The sequence below is a fragment of the Astyanax mexicanus genome, chromosome 18 (assembly GCF_023375975.1).
Source record: "Astyanax mexicanus isolate ESR-SI-001 chromosome 18, AstMex3_surface, whole genome shotgun sequence".
Lineage (NCBI taxonomy): Eukaryota > Metazoa > Chordata > Actinopteri > Characiformes > Acestrorhamphidae > Astyanax > Astyanax mexicanus.
Genome location: NC_064425.1, coordinates 875,845 through 898,424, shown reverse-complemented (window position 1 = coordinate 898,424; position 22,580 = coordinate 875,845). Strand labels below are relative to the sequence as shown.

The 22,580-nt window shown below is 42.9% G+C and overlaps 1 protein-coding gene across 4 annotated transcripts in view; it reads left to right on the top strand.

The window, feature by feature from the left end:
* The window catches only part of bcas3 (BCAS3 microtubule associated cell migration factor), a 502,994-nt gene that overhangs the window by 50,814 nt on the left and 429,600 nt on the right, over window positions 1-22,580 (top strand). For all 4 annotated transcript variants that reach the window (XM_022675301.2, XM_022675293.2, XM_022675283.2 and 1 more), the window contains exons 10-13: window positions 5,650-5,726; window positions 8,110-8,193; window positions 13,012-13,182; window positions 21,309-21,402. In XM_022675301.2, coding sequence (XP_022531022.1) covers window positions 5,650-5,726; window positions 8,110-8,193; window positions 13,012-13,182; window positions 21,309-21,402 — 426 coding nt within the window. The remainder of the gene's footprint in view (window positions 1-5,649; window positions 5,727-8,109; window positions 8,194-13,011; window positions 13,183-21,308; window positions 21,403-22,580) is intronic.

The following is a 22,580-nucleotide window of genomic DNA, read 5'->3' as shown; positions in this document are numbered from 1 at the left end:
ACACTGACCCCGGGGATCCTGAACTCTCCATGGTGCCCAAAGAGTACTGGGATCTCCAGAAGGTATTCAGCAGGCAGCAGGCACAGCTCCTGCCCCCACATTGTCCATACGACATCGCTATAGACCTTCTCCCTGGTACTAGCCCTCCCAGGGGTAGGCTGTTCTCCCTGACAGGGCCAGAACGCCAGGCGATGGAGGACTATATTCAAGAAGCCTTAGCCCTCGGGTTCATCCGGCCTTCAACGTCCCCGGCCGGTGCAGGGTTCTTCTTTGTGGGGAAGAAGGACGGGGGTCTGAGGCCCTGCATTGATTATAGGGGTCTCAATAAAATCACTATAAAGGACCGCTACCCCTTGCCCCTAATGACCTCTGCCTTCGAGGCACTGCAGCAGGCCTCCATCTTTACCAAACTGGACCTGCGCAGTGCCTACAACTTGGTTCGGGTGAGACAGGGGGACGAATGGAAGACGGCGTTCATCACCCCATCTGGGCACTATGAATATCTGGTGATGCCGTTTGGGCTGATGAACGCACCCGCCGTCTTCCAAAGATATCTTAACGAGGTCCTTAGGGAGGCATTGGACAGGTACGTGTTTGTCTACCTGGACGACATTTTGATTTACAGCAAGTCGGTAGACGAACACGTCGCCCATGTTCGGCGGGTCCTCCAATTACTTCTGGAGAACCACTTGTTCATTAAACTGGAAAAGTCGGTGTTCCATGCGCAGACTGTTTCTTTCCTGGGATTTATCGTCTCTCACAACACTCTGCGCATGGACCCGGCCAAAACCAAGGCTGTCGAGAACTGGCCCAGGCCTACCTCTGTGCGTCTTGTCCAGCGCTTCCTCGGCTTCGCTAACTTTTTCCGCCGCTTTGTGCGGAATTTCAGTACAGTAGCTGCACCGTTGACCGCCCTGACAGGAAAGACCGCAGGGCGATTCAAATGGTCCACCGAAGCCCAGGGAGCATTTGACGGCATCAAGTGCCTGTTGGTCGAGGCCCCGGTTCTCCAGCTGCCCGATCATGATCTCCCATTTATAGTGGAAGTAGATGCATCCGAGGTGGGGGTGGGTGCAGTCCTGTCCCAGCGGTCAGGTCCTGGCCAGCGACTGCACCCATGCGCCTACTTCTCTCATCGCCTTACCCCGGCCGAGCGGAACTATGACGTGGGTGACCGTGAGTTGTTGGCAGTAAAACTTGCACTGGAGGAGTGGAGACATTGGTTAGAGGGAGCCAAGCACCCCTTCCTGGTCTGGACGGACCATAAGAACCTGGCCTACATTCAGCAGGCCAGGCGTCTCAACCCCCGTCAGGCCAGGTGGGGGCTGTTCTTCACCCGGTTCGATTTTACACTGTCCTACCGGCCGGGCTCTAAAAACACCAAACCAGATGCTCTCTCTCGCCAATGGGAGCCCTCCTCTCTGCCAAACATGCCCACAACCATTGTTCCCCCGGCTCGGGTCCTGGCTCCCATCCGTTGGGCCCTCATGGAGGAGGTACAGCGAGCTCACCTCACCGAACCGGATCCGGGTGGTGGTCCTCCAGGCCGGGTGTATGTACCCCAGCCACTGAGAGACCGGGTCTTGCAGTGGGCCCATACATCACCCCAAGCCGCACACCCGGGCACCACACGCACACAAGAGCTCCTTCAGCGACGCTTCTGGTGGCCACGTCTGGAGGCCGATATACGAGCTTTTGTTTCAGCGTGTTCTGTGTGCGCACGGTGCAAGGACCCCAGAACCAAGCCCACAGGTCTGCTTCAGCCGCTAGCCGTCCCATCACGCCCTTGGAGCCATCTGTCACTCGACTTCATCACCGGGTTGCCCCCATCGCGGGGTAACACGGTGATTCTGGTTATCGTGGATAGGTTCTCCAAGGCCGGCTGCTTTATTGCCCTTCCCAAACTGCCATCTGCGAAGGGGACGGCAGAGCTGATATTGAAACAGGTAGTCCGAATCCATGGACTACCTGCAGACATAGTGTCAGACCGTGGGCCTCAGTTTACCAGCAGGTTCTGGGGTGCCTTTTGCCGACTGTTGGGAGCAGAAGCCAGTCTTTCATCTGGCTTCCATCCCCAATCTAATGGCCAGACAGAGAGGGTTAACCAAGACCTGGAGCGAACCCTCCGCTGCCTGGCCTCTTCCTCCCCGTCTACCTGGTCTGACCACCTCATGTGGGCGGAGTATGCCCATAACACACTTTGGCACTCATCTCTTAAGATGTCTCCCTTTGAGTGCCAGTTTGGGTATGCCCCGCCTGCATTCCCTGGACAGGAGACGGGGACAGGCGTTCAGTCTGCTGAACAGATGGTCAGGCGGTGTCGTAGGGCCTGGAGGAAGGCCTGCAGAGCCCTCCTGTCTGCCGTAGCCTCCCAGAAACGCTACGCTGACCGACGAAGGCTTCCGGCTCCGAATTTTCGCCCGGGGCAACGAGTCTGGCTCTCTGCCAGGGATATCCCGTTGCGGGGTGCCCCTCGTAAACTGGCCCCACGGTATTTGGGGCCGTTTAAAATCCTTCGCCGGATCAATCCGGTGTCATACCGGCTCGCCCTGCCACCTGCCCTTAGAAGGGTCCACCCGACCTTTCACGTGTCCCGCCTTAAGCCCTACCTCTGTTCTTTGGGTCCGGCTGCTCCTCCGGGTCCCCGTACCATTGGCCTCCAGTATCTGGTGGACTGGGAGGGGTACGGGCCGGAGGAGCGGTCCTGGGTACCGGCTCGCCACATCTTGGACCCGGAACTGGTCAGGGCTTTTCGGCGGGACCGTGCGGCGGGGTTAGGGCCGTCGGGTGCCGCCCCTCGAGGGGGGGGTCCTGTAAGGGCTGGTGGCCGACGGGGGCGTCCTCCGGGGCATCGGAGGGTGCGCCAGGCCAGCGCCGAGGGTTGATTGGCTAATTACCAACACCTGCTTTGAGCTCTTTAAAAGCAACGCCAACCAACCACTCGGCGCTGGATCTTTGAAGCTCGTGGGAGCGAATCTATGCCGGTTTCTAGACCGAGCCTCTGCTCTTTTTCCCCTTCTCTTCCTGCTATCCCTTTGGAGAGAGTATGATCCAGCACCGCTGGCATACTCCTCCCGCATAAGTAGCTTCCTCTGTCCCTTTATATTCTCGAGTGTGGTGTAGTCGTGTTGAGCGGTGTGCTCCGCGGCTAACCCCCCTTTCTCTCGGGTCTGTGTGTCTGTGTTTGTGTGTGTGTGGTAGCCGCTGCGAGGCACGCGGTGTGCTAACCTTTCCTCTCCCCTCGCTGTTCCTCTTCTCTCTGGTGGAGCAGCGTTTAATCCAAAAGCACCCCAATTCACTTCTTTGTTTAGTTTGGAAGCTCTTTTGTTTTTACCTCGCGCCATAAGAGGTAGCCGTTAGCTTCCGCGGTGAGTCTTGTTTACATTCTCCCCTTCTCTTTCACTCACGCTAGGCGTGATTTTGTTTTGCACCCATTTTCCTCCTCCGCCCGTTCTCGTTGCTCCGCCCCTTTCGGCGGAGGCTCTTAAAGGGCGATTAAAGCGGCCGCGTCCCAATCCACTCGCTGGTGTAGTGGTTAGAGCATTGGGCCGCGACCGCGACAGCCTCGGTTCGATCCCCGCGTGGAGCGGGGTTTAATATTAAGATTTACATGTATAATATTATTATACAATATTATTATATATCTTATTAATATATATATATATATATATATATATATATATATATATACACTGCTCAAAAAAATAAAGGGAACACTCAAATAACACAATATAACTCCAAGTAAATCAAACTTCTGTGAAATTAAACTGTCCACTTAGGAAGCAACACTGATTGACAATCAGTTTCACCTGCTGTTGTGCAAATGGAATAGACAACAGGTGGAAATTATTGGCAATTAGCAAGACACACTCAATAAAGGAGTGGTTCTGCAGGTGGGGACCACAGACCACTTCTCAGAACCTATGCTGTCTGGCTGATGTTTTGGTCAGTTTTGAATGTTGGTGGTGCTTTCACACTCGTGGTAGCATGAGACGGACTCTACAACCCACACAAGTGGCTCAGGTAGTGCAGCTCATCCAGGATGGCACATCAATGCGAGCTGTGGCAAGAAGGTTTGCTGTGTCTGTCAGCGTAGTGTCCAGAGGCTGGAGGCGCTACCAGGGGACAGGCCAGTACACCAGGAGACGTGGAGGAGGCCGTAGGAGGGCAACAACCAAGCAGCAGGACCGCTACCTCCGCCTTTGTGCAAGAAGGAACAGGAGGAGCACTGCCAGAGCCCTGCAAAATGACCTCCAGCAGGCCACAAATGTGCATGTGTCTGCACAAACGGTTAGAAACCGACTCCATGAGGATGGTATGAGGGCCCGACGTCCACAGATGGGGGTTGTGCTCACAGCCCAACACCGTGCAGGACGCTTGGCATTTGCCAGAGAACACCAGGATTGGCAAATTCGCCACTGGCGCCTTGTGCTCTTCACAGATGAAAGCAGGTTCACACTGAGCACATGACAGACGTGACAGAGTCTGGAGACGCCGTGGAGAGCGGTCTGCTGCCTGCAACATCCTTCAGCATGACCGGTTTGGCAGTGGGTCAGTAATGGTGTTGGGTGGCATTTCTTTGGAGGGCTGCATGTGCTCACCAGAGGTAGCCTGACTGCCATTAGGTACCGAGATGAGATCCTCAGACCCCTTGTGAGACCATATGCTGGTGCGGTTGGCCCTGGGTTCCTCCTAATGCAGGACAATGCTAGACCTCATGTGGCTGGAGTGTGTCAGCAGTTCCTGCAAGATGAAGGCATTGAAGCTATGGACTGGCCCGCCCGTTCCCCAGACCTGAATCCGATTGAGCACATCTGGGACATCATGTCTCGCTCCATCCACCAACGTCACGTTGCACCACAGACTGTCCAGGAGTTGGCGGATGCTTTAGTCCAGGTCTGGGAGGAGATCCCTCAGGAGACCATCCGCCACCTCATCAGGAGCATGCCCAGGCGTTGTAGGGAGGTCATACAGGCACGTGTAGGCCACACACAATACTGAGCCTCATTTTGACTTGTTTTAAGGACATTACATTAAAGTTGGATCAGCCTGTAGTGTGTTTTTTCACTTTTTCATTTTGTGTGTGGCTCCAAATCCAGGCCTCCATTGGTTAATAAATTTGATTTCCATTGATGATTTTTGTGTGATTTTGTTGTCAGCACATTCAACTTTGTACAGAACAAAGTATTCAATGAGAATATTTCATTCATTCAGATCTAGGATGTGTTATTTGAGTGTTCCCTTTATTTTTTTGAGCAGTGTATATATATATATATATATATATATACACTAACAGTTGTTGTTGTTATTATTGTTGTTATTATTATTATTATTATTATTATTATTATTATTATTATTATTAGTAGTAGTAGTAGTAGTAGTATTATTATTTCCCTTTTTTTTGGGTTTACCTGCTTTGAGATCTACTGCTTTGCAATTGGATTCTGCAACCCTCTGGGCTGGAGAGCCTCTGCTCCCCAACCCCCTTACAATTCGGTTCTGCATTAGGTTTTCAATACGGTTTTATTTGTTAGTGGTCGCTTATTTTTTCCAGAGCTGTACATGTTTAAATATTTTTACATTTGCTTACATTTTTAGACTATTTCTGGTGTTAATAAGTTAATACGTATGTTCTGTGTTTTATAACAGGCTGCTACCCGTGTCCTGGTCCTAACTTTAACCCTGTAGCTCTCGGGGGTCGATGGTTGGCCTACGCAGAGAATAAGGTAAAAATCACTCCTTCCACACATCAACATAAACCAGAACTTTTACAAAATTCACCCAGAGGAGCTGTAAATAGCTGTATATTTTATTACTTTCCAGTCCTCTAGTCTCTTTAATCCTGATATTAGCCCTGTTTGAATAGAGCAGATTATTTTAATATAAGATACTAAAATCTCCGTCTGTACGCTGGATGTGACTCTTATCGTCAAAGTAATAGTTGCATGTAGTCGTAAGTGTTGGGTTGCAAATGCTGTACGAAAGAAAGATTAAAGTTCCATTTTGACTGATATAGGCACATATATATTGAGCTACACATGTACAAGCAGTGTTTAATGCACATGTAATGCAACATGCCAAATTGCATAAAATCTGTTTTTGCAAGTCAAGCTTTTGAGATGGCAGCAGTATGTGGACGAACACTGGTTAGTAGGTAGATACTTTATTGATCTTATAGATAAATAGACACACAGACACTTTATTAATCCCACAGAGAGACAGACAGACAGACACTTTATTGATCCCATAAACATACAGACATAAACTTTATTGATCCCACAGACAGACATACAGAGAGACAGACAGACAGACACTTTATTAATCCCATAGACAGACATACAGACAGACAGACAAACAGACACTTTATTGATCCCATAAACATACAGACATAAACTTTATTGATCCCACAGACAGACATACAGACAGACAGACATACATACAGACAGACAGACAGACAGACACTTTATTAATCCCATAGACAGACAGACAGACAGACACTTTATGGATGCCATAGACAAACAGACAGACAGACAGACAGACACTTTATTGATCAGACAGACAGAAAGACAGGCAGACAGACAGACAGACAGACACTTTATGCATCCCACAGACAAACAGATACTTCATTGATCTCATAGACAGACAGACAGACACTTTATTGATCCCACAGAAAGACGGACAGACAGACAGACAGACAGACACTTTATGGATCCCATAGACAAACAGACAGACAGACAGACACTTTATTGATCAGACAGGCAGGCAGACAGGCAGACAGACAGACAGACATACACTTTATGGATCCCACAGACAAACATACAGACAGACAGACAGACACTTTATGCATCCCACAGACAAACAGATACTTCATTGATCTCATAGACAGACAGACAGACACTTTATTGATCCCACAGAAAGACAGACAGACAGACAGACACTTTATTGAGCCCACAGACAAACAGACACTTCATTGATCTCACAGACAGACAGACAGACAGACAGACACTTTATGGATCCCACAGACAAACAGATACTTCATTGATCTCATAGACAGACAGACAGACACTTTATTGATCCTATAGACAGACAGACACTTTATTGATCCTATAGACAGACAGACAGACACTTTATTGATCCTATAGACAGACAGACACTTTATTGATCCTATAGACAGACAGACAGACAGACAGACAGACAGACACTTTATTGATCATATAGACAGACAGACAGACAGACAGACAGACAGACACTTTATTGATCCTGTAGACAAACAGACAGACAGATAGATGAGGGTATAGACTAAAGGTGATTTGCCTAAATATCTATCCTGATGGTTGATTCTTTTTGGGTGCAACATTTTGTGAGATAACAAATGCATATAAAAACTGCTATATGTAAAGCATGCATCTGATCTTTGTATAGAATCACAGTTCTTGTGTTTATTTTTTCAAATTGTCAATTATTTTTGGGTGCGTTTTTCAAAAAGCTCAAATGCTTTAATTGTTAGAGTAAGAGTCTACAAAAATACTGATTAAGGAAAAAGCCTCTCATTCATACTTCATACTTATGTATGTGTGTACCTTTTTTAATGTAGTGCAGTATTATTCTTATTTTTTTAAGTAGTCCCTGATCCACTGCAATTCATTTAATGGCGCATTGTTTGCCTGTTTGTTGCGGTTTTCAGACGTTTCTCTGTAATGAACAGATGGGACGGTGGGTCTGGAGCAGGGTAATGAGTTTCTGACCAATAGTGAGTTTATATTCCTCAAGTGTTGAACGGGACGGAGACTCAGGAGGAGGAGGAGGAGATGCAGAAGGGGTTAGGGGCTGAGATGCCCTAATGGCTCGCACCCCCCTCCACCCGCACCTCCACCTCTTACCCCTCACCCCCTTCTGCATGCAGACGCCATGGCGCGGACTATAGCAGACCTCAGTGGGCTAATGAGGGAAGGTGGGGGGTTTGAAAGGTTCTGGATGATAATGTGACTCTGCTCTGTCTGTGTCCCTCTGTGTGTGTGTGTTTGTATATATGTGTGTGTGTGTGTGTTTGTATATATGTGTGTGTGTGTTTGTATATATGTGTGTGTGTGTTTGTTTGCGTGCAAACAGCTGATCCGGTGTCATCAGTCCCGTGGTGGTGCATGTGGAGATAATGCCCAGTCCTACACTGCCACCGTCATCAGTGCTGCCAAAGTGAGTACACTTCCCTAACTAAAGCAGCTTAATGCAAAACACTTGTGAAAAAGAAATGAGAATTCTCAAAGACTGGTTCTGCTTTCGTAGCTGTGTTTCATGAAATAAATGATTGCAAAAATATTTAAGCAATGATACACAAGAGGTAGTGCTATAATGTTATAGCACGAACCTCGAGTGTAGTGCTGTGCAATATGAGGATAAATATCGTGCTTCTTACCTTCTATCGTCCCTATCGTTTCTACAGTAATTTCATCAATTATTATCAATACAATAGACAAACACAGAGTGCAAGAGTGTAACAAGTGGAAGTTTTGAAAAAGTCAGGGAAATTTGTTTGTTTACCTATTATTATCAGGTTTCATGGCTAAATTGGAGCATAAATTGGAGCAAATCTTAAATAATGAGTGTGAAGGTTCAATTAGCAGGGTAAGAGCACAGTTCTGCTCTAAATATTGCAATGCACACAGCATTATGGGAGACATACCAGAGTTCAAAAGAGGACAAATTGTTGGTGCACGTCTTGCTGGAGCATCTGTGACCAAGACAGCAAGTCTTTGTGATGCATCAAGAGCCACGGTATCCAGGGTAATGTCAGCATACCACCAAGAAGAACCAACCACATCCAACAGGATTAACTGTGGACGCTGTAAGAGGAAGCTGTCTGAAAGGGATGTTCGGGTGCTAACCCGGATTGTATCCAAAAAACATAAAACCACGGCTGATCAAATCACTCAGAATTCAATGTGCACCTCAACTCTCCTGTTTCCACCAGAACTGTCCGTCACCACAATCAATTACTGTGCTCTAAAACCAGGTGTTTCAGTTTCATTGTTCAACACCTGTATATTGTAAATGTACTATTTTGCATATGACACTGGAAATAAAAACTACACTAAAGTGCACTTTAAGCACTATTTTTTATTTTTTTTTAAATACAGAAATTGCTTTTACATTTCAGTGATTTCAGGGATTTCAGTGAACTCCAGCCTCGCCACCATCTACTTACTGCGTAATCTTGTACTGACGCAGCTCTAGCAGTGCTTTACTTCTGCTTTACGGTTTCAGGCTCCTCTCCCCCGGCAGCAGCTTAATTGATTTATTAAGCCCACATCTGTATTCCCCCGCCGGTTTGCTCGCTCCCTAATGAGCTCTAACGGCTTACGTGAGAGAAGCGCCATTAGCCCTAATGGCGGCATACATCAAAAGGAGTGCCCTAAAGGTTAGCAGAGAGGAAAACACGGTTAAAAAAGGCCCGATACGTAGACGGGCCGTCTGCAGATGGAGCCGTGATTTATAACCATCTCCTCCGCTCTGACACGGCGTCCCCGCGCTGAGTGGCTCTGAGTGCGGCTGTCCGGGGGCCGAGGGGCCATCTCCCATCAGCCCTGTAACTCAATCACAGAGCCGGGAGGCGGTGTGTGTGTGTGGAGGGGACTCAACTAGAGGCCTTTTCGGAAAATTGAATTCTGACAGGGCACAGATTGTGTAAATGAGCAGGATGCGACGTCTCCAGGAGAGATGCTGTCGCGCCAGTCGCGCCGGCCGCAGGATAGTGCACGGTGCATGGTGCATGACTCCAGGTCCCTCATAGCGCTTTTCAACCAATCTGGTTTGCGAACCTAATTTTGAACCGTTTTTAAGCCGTGTTTCCACCAACAAAAGTAGGTTCCAGAACCAAGAACGTTCGATCGCTGCAGGAACCAAGCAATACCAGGTTCCTCAGCGCAAACCGTGACGACACCTGTGGGCGTGTCTGAGAATGCAGAGTGTTCTGTTGAGGAAACACAGTATATACTCTGGATTTAGTGTTCTCCGGTTCCCCAGAGTTTCAGGATCAAATTGAAGGGAGAACTAGGAAGGAGAAACTCTACGGTGAACTAGAGGAGGATTTATCTCAGGCAGGATATGTTCACATGAAAGATCAAGTGATAAACAAGCTGAAAAAGATTAAAAATGGAGTGTATCTGGGTGGAGGAGTGCAGTGGTGTTTTATGATGTGCTGGACAGCGGGCTGGGCAGTAGGTCAGATAATCAGATGACTGGGGCTCTGAATTCGGCCACATCAGCGAACCAGTGCAGCCCTGGCTCTCCGACTCTCCGCCCGTCCATCCGAAAGAAACCAGAGTTCTCCTGGTGGAAAAGCGCTAACAGAGAACAAACAGAGGAACCACTGTTAGTGCTTTTCCACCAAAAGAACTCTGGTTCTTGAACCAGTTCCGTTCAGACTCATAAGAACCGCGGTGCATTTCAGCGAACTGGCCGCATTTCCACCAGTTTCAGTGGAAGCGTGAAGACGTCACATCAGTAAACGTACCAGCGGCACTTGTGGCTGATGTGGACGGAGAGTTGGAGAGCCAGGGCTGCACTGGTTCACTGCTGTGGAACCTGGTATTCTTTGGTTCCTGCTGCAAACGAACGTTCTTGGTTCCAGAACCTAATTTTGTTGGTGGAAACACGGCAAACCGTTCAAAATTAGGTTCGCAAACCAGAATGGTGCCGGTTCCACGTCGGTGGAAAAGCTCTATGAGTAAAGCTGAGCGGTCGGTCGTCAGCTTGTGGTAAATGGATAGCACAGCTTAAGTGGGGTCACTTGCTAGTTTCTGAGTTGATGTAGTGAGCTGCTCACTGTGGGAGTCTGTGAGTGTGTGTGAAATGGGAAAAAATGGTTTACATGAACTAATATTCATATTAATAAATCAATAAACCATGGGATTTTACTGCCACTCACTCCTGTGACTTTTTATTATATGAGTAACAGGAATGAAAATATCAGGACTGAGTTTTTAGCATAGAATTGGCAAAAACAGGAAAAATAGCTAAACCTAGTAGCATGAGTGCTTTTGAGTGCTTCTGCGAACTTAAGTAGATTTAAGTTTGTGTGTTTTTTTTTATTAAACATTTTTAATACACTTGTACTATATTGTAAGTGTACTATTTTGCATATTGATGCACTTATTGTGTACATTTTAATGACACTGAAAATAAAAACTACACTAAAGTGTACTTTAATCACTATTAAGCACTTAAGCACTATTTTATTTTGGAAAATTTAATTCTGACAGGACGCAGATTGTGTAAATGAGCAGAATGCGACGTCTCCCGGAGAGATGCTGTCGCGCCAGTCGCGCCGGCTGCAGGATAGTGCACTGTGCATGAGGCGACTGCAGGTCCCTCAGTGGTTCCTCTGTTTGTTCTCTGAGTAAAGCTGAGCGGTCGGTCGTCAGCTTGTGGTAAATGGATAGCACAGCTTAAGTGGGGTCTCTTGCTAGTTTCTCACTTGATGTAGTGAGCTGCTCGCTCTGGGAGTCTGCGAGTGTGTGTATTTGTGCGTGTGTGTGTGTGTGTGTGTGTTCGTGTGCCGTCTGGGGCTCTGAAGAGCTTAATCAAGCATTCAGGCCGGGCGGCAGCGTCGATACCTGGTGGCGCCTGTGTTTGTTGGGCCGTTTGGAGAGCGCTCTGACAAGCCCACTAACAGACTGTGTGTAAATTGCCCGAGCCCATCAATTATTAAGAGAAGCGTTTGCCTCCTAATTGATCAACACTAATGTGTTTTCTAATCACTGCAGTTAGACTTTTTAGTGCTAATCCAAACAGTCCCCATTGATCAAGCCTGGGAGGGAGGGAGGGAGGGGGGTGTAGGTGGTGGCAGGTCTCAGACTCCCGAGTCCTGTTCTTATTTCTTGCTGTTCTAGCACTTCTTAATGCCTTACGTACAGCTCGCTCTCAAACAGCAGTTTCTCTGATTTTGCTATTTATAGGTTTATGTTTGAGTAAAATGAACATTGTTGTTTTATTCTATAAACTACAGACAACATTTCTCCCAAATCAAATAAATATATAGTTGTTTAGAGCATTTAATTGCAGAAAATAACAAAAATGAGAAATGGCTGAAATAACAACAAAAAAAGATGCAGAGCTTTCAGACCTGAAATAATGCAAAGAAAACAAGTTCATATTCATAAAGACTATTTTAAGAGTTCAGAAAAAATTACATTAATATTTGGTGGAATAACCCTGGTTGGGTTAATCACAGTTTTTTTTTCATGCATCTTGGCATCATGTTCTCCTCCACCAGTCTTACACACTGCTTTTAGATCATTTTATGCCTTTAGTCCTGGTGCAAAAGGTTTTCAATTTGGTAAAATCAAAGAAACCCGTAATTTTCAAAGGGTCGCTTATTTTTTTCCAGAGCTGTATATTAGATCTTAGATTCTCTGCCTGAACCCAGAGTTGTAGATGGAAATTATGTACTGTAAAGCTGTAAAATAAAAAAAATATATATTTTTATTTATTTTATTTTGTATTTTTTGTCAAGAAAATAGAACAAATGTCTCAAATGTTTATAATTAATCACAGACAGATCAGTGCACTAAAAATTAACCCTGTTTATTTACCATTCTTGATGCTATTGCTTTGTAATTAAAGTTAAAAATTTATTTAAAATTAGTTCTAAAAAATGATATATATATATATATATATATGTTTTAATAGCAAAAGTTTATTTATTTTTTTAATTTGGCTTAATTCGTCATATAGCATGTAATTCATTTAATTTTTTTTTGTATTGCTTGACTGCAAAGAAATAAAGCAAAAGGTGTGAACCAACAGACCAGTAATGTGTGGATGATTTTAATTGGAAATGTAATTAACAAGACATTTTTTTTTATTTATTTATTGCAGTATAAGTACATTTATTTGTAATTACTTTGTAATTTATTTGTATTACTTTGTAATTAGTTATCTATAAAGTTGTTACTAATTGCAAAAATGATTAGAAAAATCACAGTTTTCTGTGTGTTGGTTTATTTCCCTCAGACGCTGAAGACTGGATTAACTATGGTGGGGAAGGTGGTGACGCACCTCGCGGGTACTTTACCCTCCGGAGTGCCCGACGAGGAGAGCACTGCCCACAGCACCACTCGCCGCAGCCCTCACCAACCCGGCGTCATCACCATCATAGACACACACACAGTCGGAGAAGGACAGGTAAATATATATACACACACAAACCAACAAATGACCACAAATTAGCTCATGATACATTTCTACAGAAATGAAAGGTAAAATGAATCAGTGTTTTCACTAGATAATTTTTTGGTGCCTAAAAATGTCAAACAAGTAAAATTATGCTGAAAGGCTGTTCATGTCGGTGATATGCAAAAAAATACTTTGACTGTGGGCCATGCAGGAATGACCTGTAAAGTCAAATTTATTGTAAATATTTAATAAACACTTTTCTGCATAAATACGCCATCTAGAAAAAATGAGCTATTGTTTACAACTGTGTTTCACGCTAGTGTATTTCTGTCTTAACACTGCTGTGACTGATCTGTCCCTGCACACCAAAACAAGACACTAGTAAGGAACAAGGGTATCGCCATGTTTTCATTCTAATTTAGCAAGCTAAGTAAACAAACATTTTCTTTTGAAGTTAAACGATTGCTGGAAGTTAATCTTTACAGATTTCTCTCCTGAAACCTGTTTATTTGGGTGAATAAAATGCTTCAGATTACTTACAGGAAGATTATATTTCCACTAGGCTAGACACAGTTAGCGGCTAATTCCACCAGACAGTGCTATAGGGTGATATAAGCTAGTGCGGTTAGTGCAGTTATCAGCTAATGCTAATGCTGCTCCAGCAGTGCTATCCGGGGTTATCAGCAGGCTACAGGCCGATAATACTCAACTCTGAATGGCGAAAGAGCTTGCGGTTAGCACAGTTAGCCGTAAATGCTACTACTGCTGGATGGATTTTTACTTTCTGGACATGGACTACCCACCTCTGTGTGTAAGTAAGTATCTATAGGTTTAAATAGGATCTCCGGTGGATTTTGTGTTTTACAGAGACTCTAAGACTAGGTCAGTGGCTGAACTGCACTTAGCAGGGCATTATTACACGTTATAAAGTAACATATGACACTGCAAAGACTGTTATTAGTGTAAAAATGTCTTTATTTTAAAACTTTTCTAACTGTTTTATACATGCAAACTGTTGTATGTTTGCATGTATGAATATTCATGAGCAAGAACCAAAATCCTATCGTTTTTGTTCTCCCTGCCCACTTCTCCACCAGACTAAAGCAGTGTTATACTGGATCACCGGAGCACTTTTTTTCTTCACAAGAAACAGCTCAAATAAAAATCATTCATAATAGAGATTTACCACAACTCGACATTTTAAAATAAATGAAAAAACGATAGCATGACCTCTTTAAAAACTCCATCACTGCCCAAATAATGCAATGATAAGCGAAGTTTTGTTTATGGTGTATCTTCACCTCCACCGTGACCTTGACCAACCCTTCTTCTTCTTGCCTGGTTCTCATCAATGATGCATTAATCCCATTCAGGGCTCATCCTTTATTAAGATCTCTTTTATGGCAGTGATTTGTCATCACTTTGTTATAAAGAACCCCACTCTGTAAATTCAGAGCTTGTACTCGAGCAGAGGCTGCCAGCCTTTTTTCACAGAGGCACTTCCTGTGGCTGGTGCCATTATGCTGGCACGAGGGCGGCTGTAGTGAGAGATTAGCGGCGGGTCAGTGGAGGTGAGGGGTATTATGATATTAGAGTATTCACCGTATTCTGCCTTTCCTCTCGTTTTCTGCTGAAATAGTGCTGGACGATATGGACAAAATTTATGTTGCGCTTATATACCTTAATTGCAATATCGAAATAAATACTTTGAAGGCCTCAGAAAAACTGCTAAGACTCCCTGCAATCTGTACTGTCTGAGAATTTAATGTAAGTCTTTAATGTAAAGCCTCCTCTCACTATATAAAACTATATAATACTTGTATAAAACAAAATCACTGTAAAACATAAACCTATAATCTATATACATATTACCAATATGAATAACTTTAAATTACAACAGAGTTTCGACAGAGCTTCTTATTCTTTTGTAGAAAAAAAAATAAAAATCAGATTAAAACAAAAGTGCTTCAACCAGGAAAAATAATGCAAAAAAGCTTCATATACTTAAAAAGAATAAATTAATAATATCCTGGTCAAATACGCAAACCTATAGGCTTTATCAACTATAAATAAGTTATAATATAAGTTTTAATATAAACTACAAAAGTCCTTCAGTCAGAATAAGGAAACGAGGGGTCCCTTTCCCTGTCACAGGGAGATGTAGGGTCCTCGCACAACAGCGCAAATCGTACCGGGCCAAACTGAGAAACCGGTAAAAGTTGGACCCATATGTGATTTCTTACGACATGTGCAGTTATATTGCAGCGGACAATTTTTTAAAGAGTTTTTTTAACTTTCCTGTAATGTCGAATATGTCAAGTATTGAAACCTAGGTGGCGCTATAGAGCCGATGAAATACGTATATATGAAATTTCACTTTCAGAACAAAGGACAGCGTAAGTCAAGCAGCCGTGTAAATAGAGTTTAGTGAGTTTTTATCCATTGTAATCTCCTCAAACACCTTTCAACACCAAGACGTATTCACTTCCTGTTTTGATGGGGCGTCTCAAGCAATTCAACTGTCCGCCATTTGGTCCTCGTTTAAGATATCGACTATTCCTTCGCAATTTATCATCAGGTGTGTTAGTAGTTTAGTTTATTACTGACAAATATCAAGAGTATTCAACAAATTCCCTAGGAGGAGTTTGATAATATGTATGCAAAAAATGTGTGTAAAATGCACATATTTCAAAATGTCCGACTTCCTGTTGTGCGCAGTCAATCATATCAATGCAGAAAATTTGTATTTCTATTTGGGCTAGTGTTGCGTCTCCTTTAAATCAATTGCCCGCCATTACGTCAATGTTTCAGCTATCGACTATTCTTTTGCCATTTATCACTGTGTATGTCTGGAGTCTATCCAGAGCTAATTTAGAGGTAATCTGATGAAAACTCTAAAAGGATTTTGAATGAGTTCACGGAAAATGTGTAAAAATTATTGTATGTAGTGGACCTGCTTGAGGTGGTGGAACTGATTAGATCAGATTAGCTCTGCTAGGTGGCTCCACTCTCCGGCACAATTTGCAGCAAAACATCCTCTGCTAGAACTGAGACTAGCCTAGCTTAGCCTAGCCTAGCCTAGCCTAGCCTAGCCTAGATCAGATTATCTGGCCTGTGTGATTACGTCATCATGCACTGACGTAGCCCAGCTTTGGAGGCTACATTTACCACAAAAATTATATTGAATTATACCGATATTAAAACATTTCTTATCGTGATAAATACCAATATCGAATTATTGTCCAGGCCTGTGCTGAAACATGAATGCAGCTAAAGAGGAACTCCTCTCAGACTAGTGAAAACTCTGTAGTTCTGCCGTTGTGGAGGAGCAGAAACTGCTCCCAGGTGTTCATCTATCACACAGGATCTCTTTAATGGAGTGTCAGCTTTACAGGCTAGTTTAAATGTTTGCAGTTCTCCTGTTCAAGGATTTTACTCACACAGAGGTTAAGTTGGAACAGATTTCCCCCGTGTTCTTTATTCTTGTTGATTTTGACCTGTGTAAACAGTTCCCTCGGTTTGGTGGGCTGTTAAAAATCTGAAGGTTAAACCAGAGTGTCCACAGAGGCGCGACCTCACACGCTTCACTCGTCCTGAGGTGTGATTTATTCAGCTCACACTCAGCTCACGCTCAGCTCACGCTCACCAGTAGAGTCAACACGTCTACCTCTTCATCTCAGAAGTTGCGGACAACCTGCCGCCATAAATATCTGCGTCCGAAACGGGCTCCTCTTCAGGGCTCACCACACAAGAAGTCCTGCTCTTCTGCTGCTGTATAATTAGCTCTACACTTACTGCAGTTTGTTGGACACGTGTCCGTGGCTGGTCTCACGTGAACGAGAACAGTGCGTCCACTGTCTTCACCTTCACCTTCTTGGAGCCTCAGTGCTTCAAGTTGTCAGCATAATTATTTTTTATAGCAGACAAAACCTTAATATCGTTATTGGCTGTGAAGCAAATTGCCTTTTTATACTTATTAATTGATCTATAAAGCAATTTTATGCAGCATTTTTGCACTAAAACAACACTGTGCCAATAATGTTGAATAATTGAAGAACTGTTACTGTTACTCCTGTCTCGCCACACCCGGTGCTGCACTGTGTAGGTTCACTTTAGTGAAAAACATTGTCAGACACTGCTGTGTAACACTGCGGAGTCAGAGTATCATTTAACATGCTTCTTTAATTTTAAGTGATGATAGTGATTATGGTGAAAACACTACCACCAGAATTACCATTACTACCATCATCACCACCACATCATCATAACCACCACCAACACCATTACCAACATTACCATCACCACCACCACTTTCACCACCACTTTCACCATAATCACCACCACAACCACCACCACCACTGTCATCACCAAAATCACCACAAACATCACCATCATCACTATCACCTTAATTACTACCACCATCACTATCACCATCACCATAATCACAATCATCATAATCACTTTCACCAAATCACCACCATTGCCACTACCACCACCACTATCACTACCATCACCGAAATTGCGAAGTGCAATCAATTAAGCAATAATACACTGAAGGGTTCATGCTATGATGTGTAATATTGTAGTCGTACATCAGAACAGCAGTGCCAATATTACACATTACAGCACAAACCTCGAGTGTATTATTGTGATTATACCACAGTTCCATTATTACTGTTTATTGAAAGATTTTAAAGAGTTAAAGAGGAGGAGAAAATAGGATCTGATTGGTTATAAAAACTCCGCCAGTTAAAATTCCAGTTCCATTGCTGCTCTGTTTGTAGCTGCACTGTTTGGTTTGTAAGCGCTGCATCGTTGCTAGGTTACCTGTATGTGGGCGGAGTAATACAACATGGAGAGCTTCGGTTACAGTGCATTACCGGCTGATACCGGCACTCATGATATCAGTACTCATAGAATGCCTCTCAGCCAATCACATTGCAGGGTCTGAACTCACTTTAGTATAATTGCAGTTATAATCACAGAATATTGTTGTGATTAATCATATACATATTTTACTAATTTGTTGTGGCCAACAAAAAAAAATGGTGTGTGTGTAGTTGTGTATCACCATGTTCCTTTTGAAGCACAGGCCTGGTCTGTTACCTTAAATACAGTTTACACAGAGCTCACTGGTCTCACTGACCAGGAGCTTTGTTACCTGAGTTTTATCGGTCATTCCAGCCTTAACTCTGCTACTAAACTCTACTGCTAAACTTTACTGCTAAACTCTACTACTAAACTACTACTCTACTACACCCCCCATGGCTATTTGTTTTCAGCAGCTCCACAGAGCTCTCTGCTGAGTTTTCTGTCAGAGACGGATTCCAGCACTGAATAGTATTGTCTGCTTTTGGCTCTTAATACTCGGGGTCTGGTTTTTGTCACTGAGGCCTTTTTTTTTTTTTTTTTGCGAGTCTGAAATAAAATGTCTTGGTTTGAGAGCGAGACTGGATCCTATTAAAAGCTGCATGCCCCCTTAATGCAACACCCCTCTAGATTTATCACTCTTCTCCCCGGCTGCTTCATGTCTGGCCTTAGTTATAATCTCTTTCATGAGCAAACTCTACAGAAGACCACTGACTAGAGAATAGCCCCTTGTGGAGAGACACTCTCTGTCTCTCTCTCTCGCCTGCCTGTCTGCCTGTCTCCGTCTCTCCCTGCTTCCTACTTTTTTCTCCCCTTTCTTTCTCCTCTCTGTTTTCTCCAGCTCTGTGGTTAGTTTCCTGTAGCAACACATAAAGGGATGAATTACAGATCCATAGTCCTGCTCTTTTAACTGGGAGCTATTAATCTCTTTTGGATATCGGTGAGCATAGAGACGGTCTAAGGTTTCCTCCCACTGTGTGTGTTTTAACTCATTCAACACATCACTACTTCTCTCCCTGCTCCTCGCCTTATGCAGGCTTTTACAGTTTGGACACACCTTCTCTTTTTCAGTGCGTTTTCTTTATTTTCATGACTATTTACATTGTAGATTCTCACTGAAGCATCAAAACTATGAATGAACACATGGAGTTTTATGTACTTAACCAAAACATGGTTTTGTATTCTAGTTTCTTCAAAATAGCCCACTTTGCTCTGATTACTGCTTTGCACACTCTTGGCATCGTTCTCTCAATGAGCTTCTCTAAAAGAGGTGGCCACCTGAAATGAAAAGTTTTCCAACAGTCTTGAAGGAAGGAAGGATTTCCCAGAGGTGTTTATTAGCACTTGTTGCTCCTTTGTCTTCTTCACTCTGTGCTCCAGCTCACCCCAAACCATCTGGATTGGGTTCAGGTCCGGTGACTGTGGAGGTTCAGCTCATTTTTTATTAAGTACATAAAACTCCACATGAGTTCATTCATAGTTTTGATGCTTCAGTGAGAATCTACAATGTAAAGAGTCATGAAAATAAAGAAAACACACTGAAAAAGAGAAGCTGTGTCCAAACTTTTGGCCTGTACTGTGTATGCACATAAAAAAAATATCTGGGCCGTGTATTTGCAAGAACTAGTATAATATTCAGCAACACGATACATGATATGTATCATGATAGAGGGGTTACATTACAGTTCAATATGTTTCTCTTTATTTCTCTCAGGGGGTTCTGGGTAATTTTCTCTTTTATAGTTTTTTTTTTTTTTTTCTCTTTGATTTTATTCCTGTTCAGAACCACCATGTAGGTGTTTTTCTCAGACGTCCTCTGAGAAAATTACAGGCTGAATTATCTACGGTTTTTCTCTGAACTCCGTGCTCCTCCGGTAATTTTAGTCCCGTCCGGACGCACATCTCTGAGTTTCGTCTCCTCGCCTTTAATAAAATAATAAAATAGTTATTTGTCCACTACCACGCACCGCAATTACACTTTGGGTGCAAGTTTCCACAGAGATCCACATAGTATAAACACAACAGCGAGTGGAAATGGAGGAGCTACTGAACGCTGCGATGTTGTGACCGAGAGCCTAAAAACTCACTGGAGTAGAAGTGTAAAATATTTTTCACTGAGGGCTATAGTATAACAAAACACACATCATACTTATAAAATCTGAATGAAAGAAAAGTTTACATGTTTTTATGCAGTTACATATAACTGTGCTATATAATGACAAATTGTAATGCTGCCATCTAGTGGTCGGTGTTTAAACATAACACAACATGAACCCCTGTCTGACACCAATCTTCACATGCAAACTAATAATTAAAAGACAATCTAAAATATATATTTTTGAAGAAAAAACACATACAGCACTGGAAAAAAAGAAGAGACCACTTAAAAATACAAAAATGATAAGATTCTTTGATTTTACCAAATTGTAAATCAAGATATAATCAAGAGGAAGATGGATGATCACAAACCATCAAACCACCAAACTGAACTGCTTGAATTTTTGCACCAGGAGTAAAGCAGCATAAAGTTATTCAAAAGCAGTGTGTAAGACTGGTGGAGGAGAACATGATGCCAAGATGCATGAAAAAAACTGTGATTGAAAACCAGGGTTATTCCACCAAATATTGATTATTTCTGAACTCTTAAAACTTTATGAATATGAACTTGTTTTCTTTGCATTATTTGAGGTCTGAAAGCTCTGCATCTTTTTTTGTTAATATATTATTTCCGTAGTTTATAGAATAAAACAACAATGTTCATTTTACTCAAACCTAAACCTATAAATAGCAAAATCAGAGAAACTGATTCACAAACTGAAGTGGTATTTTAATACTTACTTACCTAAGTATTGATTTGAGTTGAATAAATCCGGTTTAATTGCTTGTTACCACATTAAGTACTTTTTAGGTTGAATAAACCAAACAACAAGCATTTTATGATGCAGTTAGAACTAAATTTTGCATCAAGGCATGAAAGTAACAGGCTCTTGCATGTAGTTCGCTCTTCTTTGGATATAGACTGTAATTGCAGTTAAAGTCGAGTCTGGTCAGCCGAGTGAAATACATCTCTGAGCACATGTTGTTTTCATAAGCTGCCAAACCGCAGCTTTGTTGTAGTGATCCCACTCTGTGTAATTGCACTGATTAGACCACACCCCCAAATACTGTGCCAGTGGCCAACAGCGCTTCTGAAACAGAGATGCCCTAGGCAAACGCTGACGTGTCTCTGTGTTTTTCTCACGTGTGTGTGTGTGTGTGTGTTGTAGGTACTTGTGAGTGAAGACTCTGATGGGGAAGGTGTGGTCGCTCATTTTCCAGCTCATGATAAACCGATATCCTGCATGGCGTTTAACCCCAGTGGTAAGTGTACTTTTGTAATGGCTCATTGATTCTCACCAAAGCACGGAAATCTCCACACCTAGCAAAGACAAACACTTTTATATTTACTTTTGCTGCTTTAATACAAAAGATACATGCTATTTCCCATGAAGAAAATACCAGCCAGATTATATCTGCCCTTTACAGTTTATCTGACGTTAAATAATGTGCTCTGTATATTACAAAAATGATATTATGGACGTCATCATGTCATGTCATGTTGAATCATTGACTTTTAGTGCGATAAGTTCAGTAAAATTCAGTATTGATATCCTTCTAAGACTCAAACTATTGCATGACATGCATTTTTTTATATTTGCTATTTGGGCTAATTGGCACCTGATTAGTGTAAAAACAAAGAATGATCTTTTTTCATGGTGTAGTTTTCTAAGAAAAATTATGTCCACATATGAGGACAGCAGGCCCTCATGGAGCACAATTTAGTGTTGTGATCTAGACAACCCAAAATGTGATGTCCACACATGTGGACGCCAGGTCCTAGGAGAATATTTAACCCTTTGATGCGCAATATATGCAACAACCCCCAAATAAAATCGAATGAGTCAAAAATGACCTGAATTCATTTATTATGTAACTTTATCTATGACTGAAGTTTAATAAAAGTCTTTTTTGAATCACAACCCCTCTCTAATGCACACGTGTCAAAAATGACCCACAGTCATTTTCTATGTTATTTCATGTATGTTAATTAAATTTTTCTTTAGCACAAATAATTTTTTTTGTAGAACCCATTGAACATTATCAAGTTGCTGTTAAATAAATGGACACGACCTTAATCATTTTAATAATTGTGATATCATCCATTGTGTTTGCACTAACAAAATGCACTTACAAAAATATTGTGACTGTGGGTGTGGCTGCAGTGCCTCAGCCTTCCATTTACCATCAGCGTATTTCTCGAGTAAAGGCTGATGCAGGTTCTTTATGCCGGTTCAACGCGTGTCAGCTTGCACGGACCCATGGTTACCTTACCTTCACATATATATATATATATATATATATATATATATATATATATATATATATATATATATATATATATATATATATATATATATATATATATACTGAAGAACTTACTATAATTTACTTTGGTTCAAGTTGGAAACTTTTCATGTTCCAATATTAATGTATACATA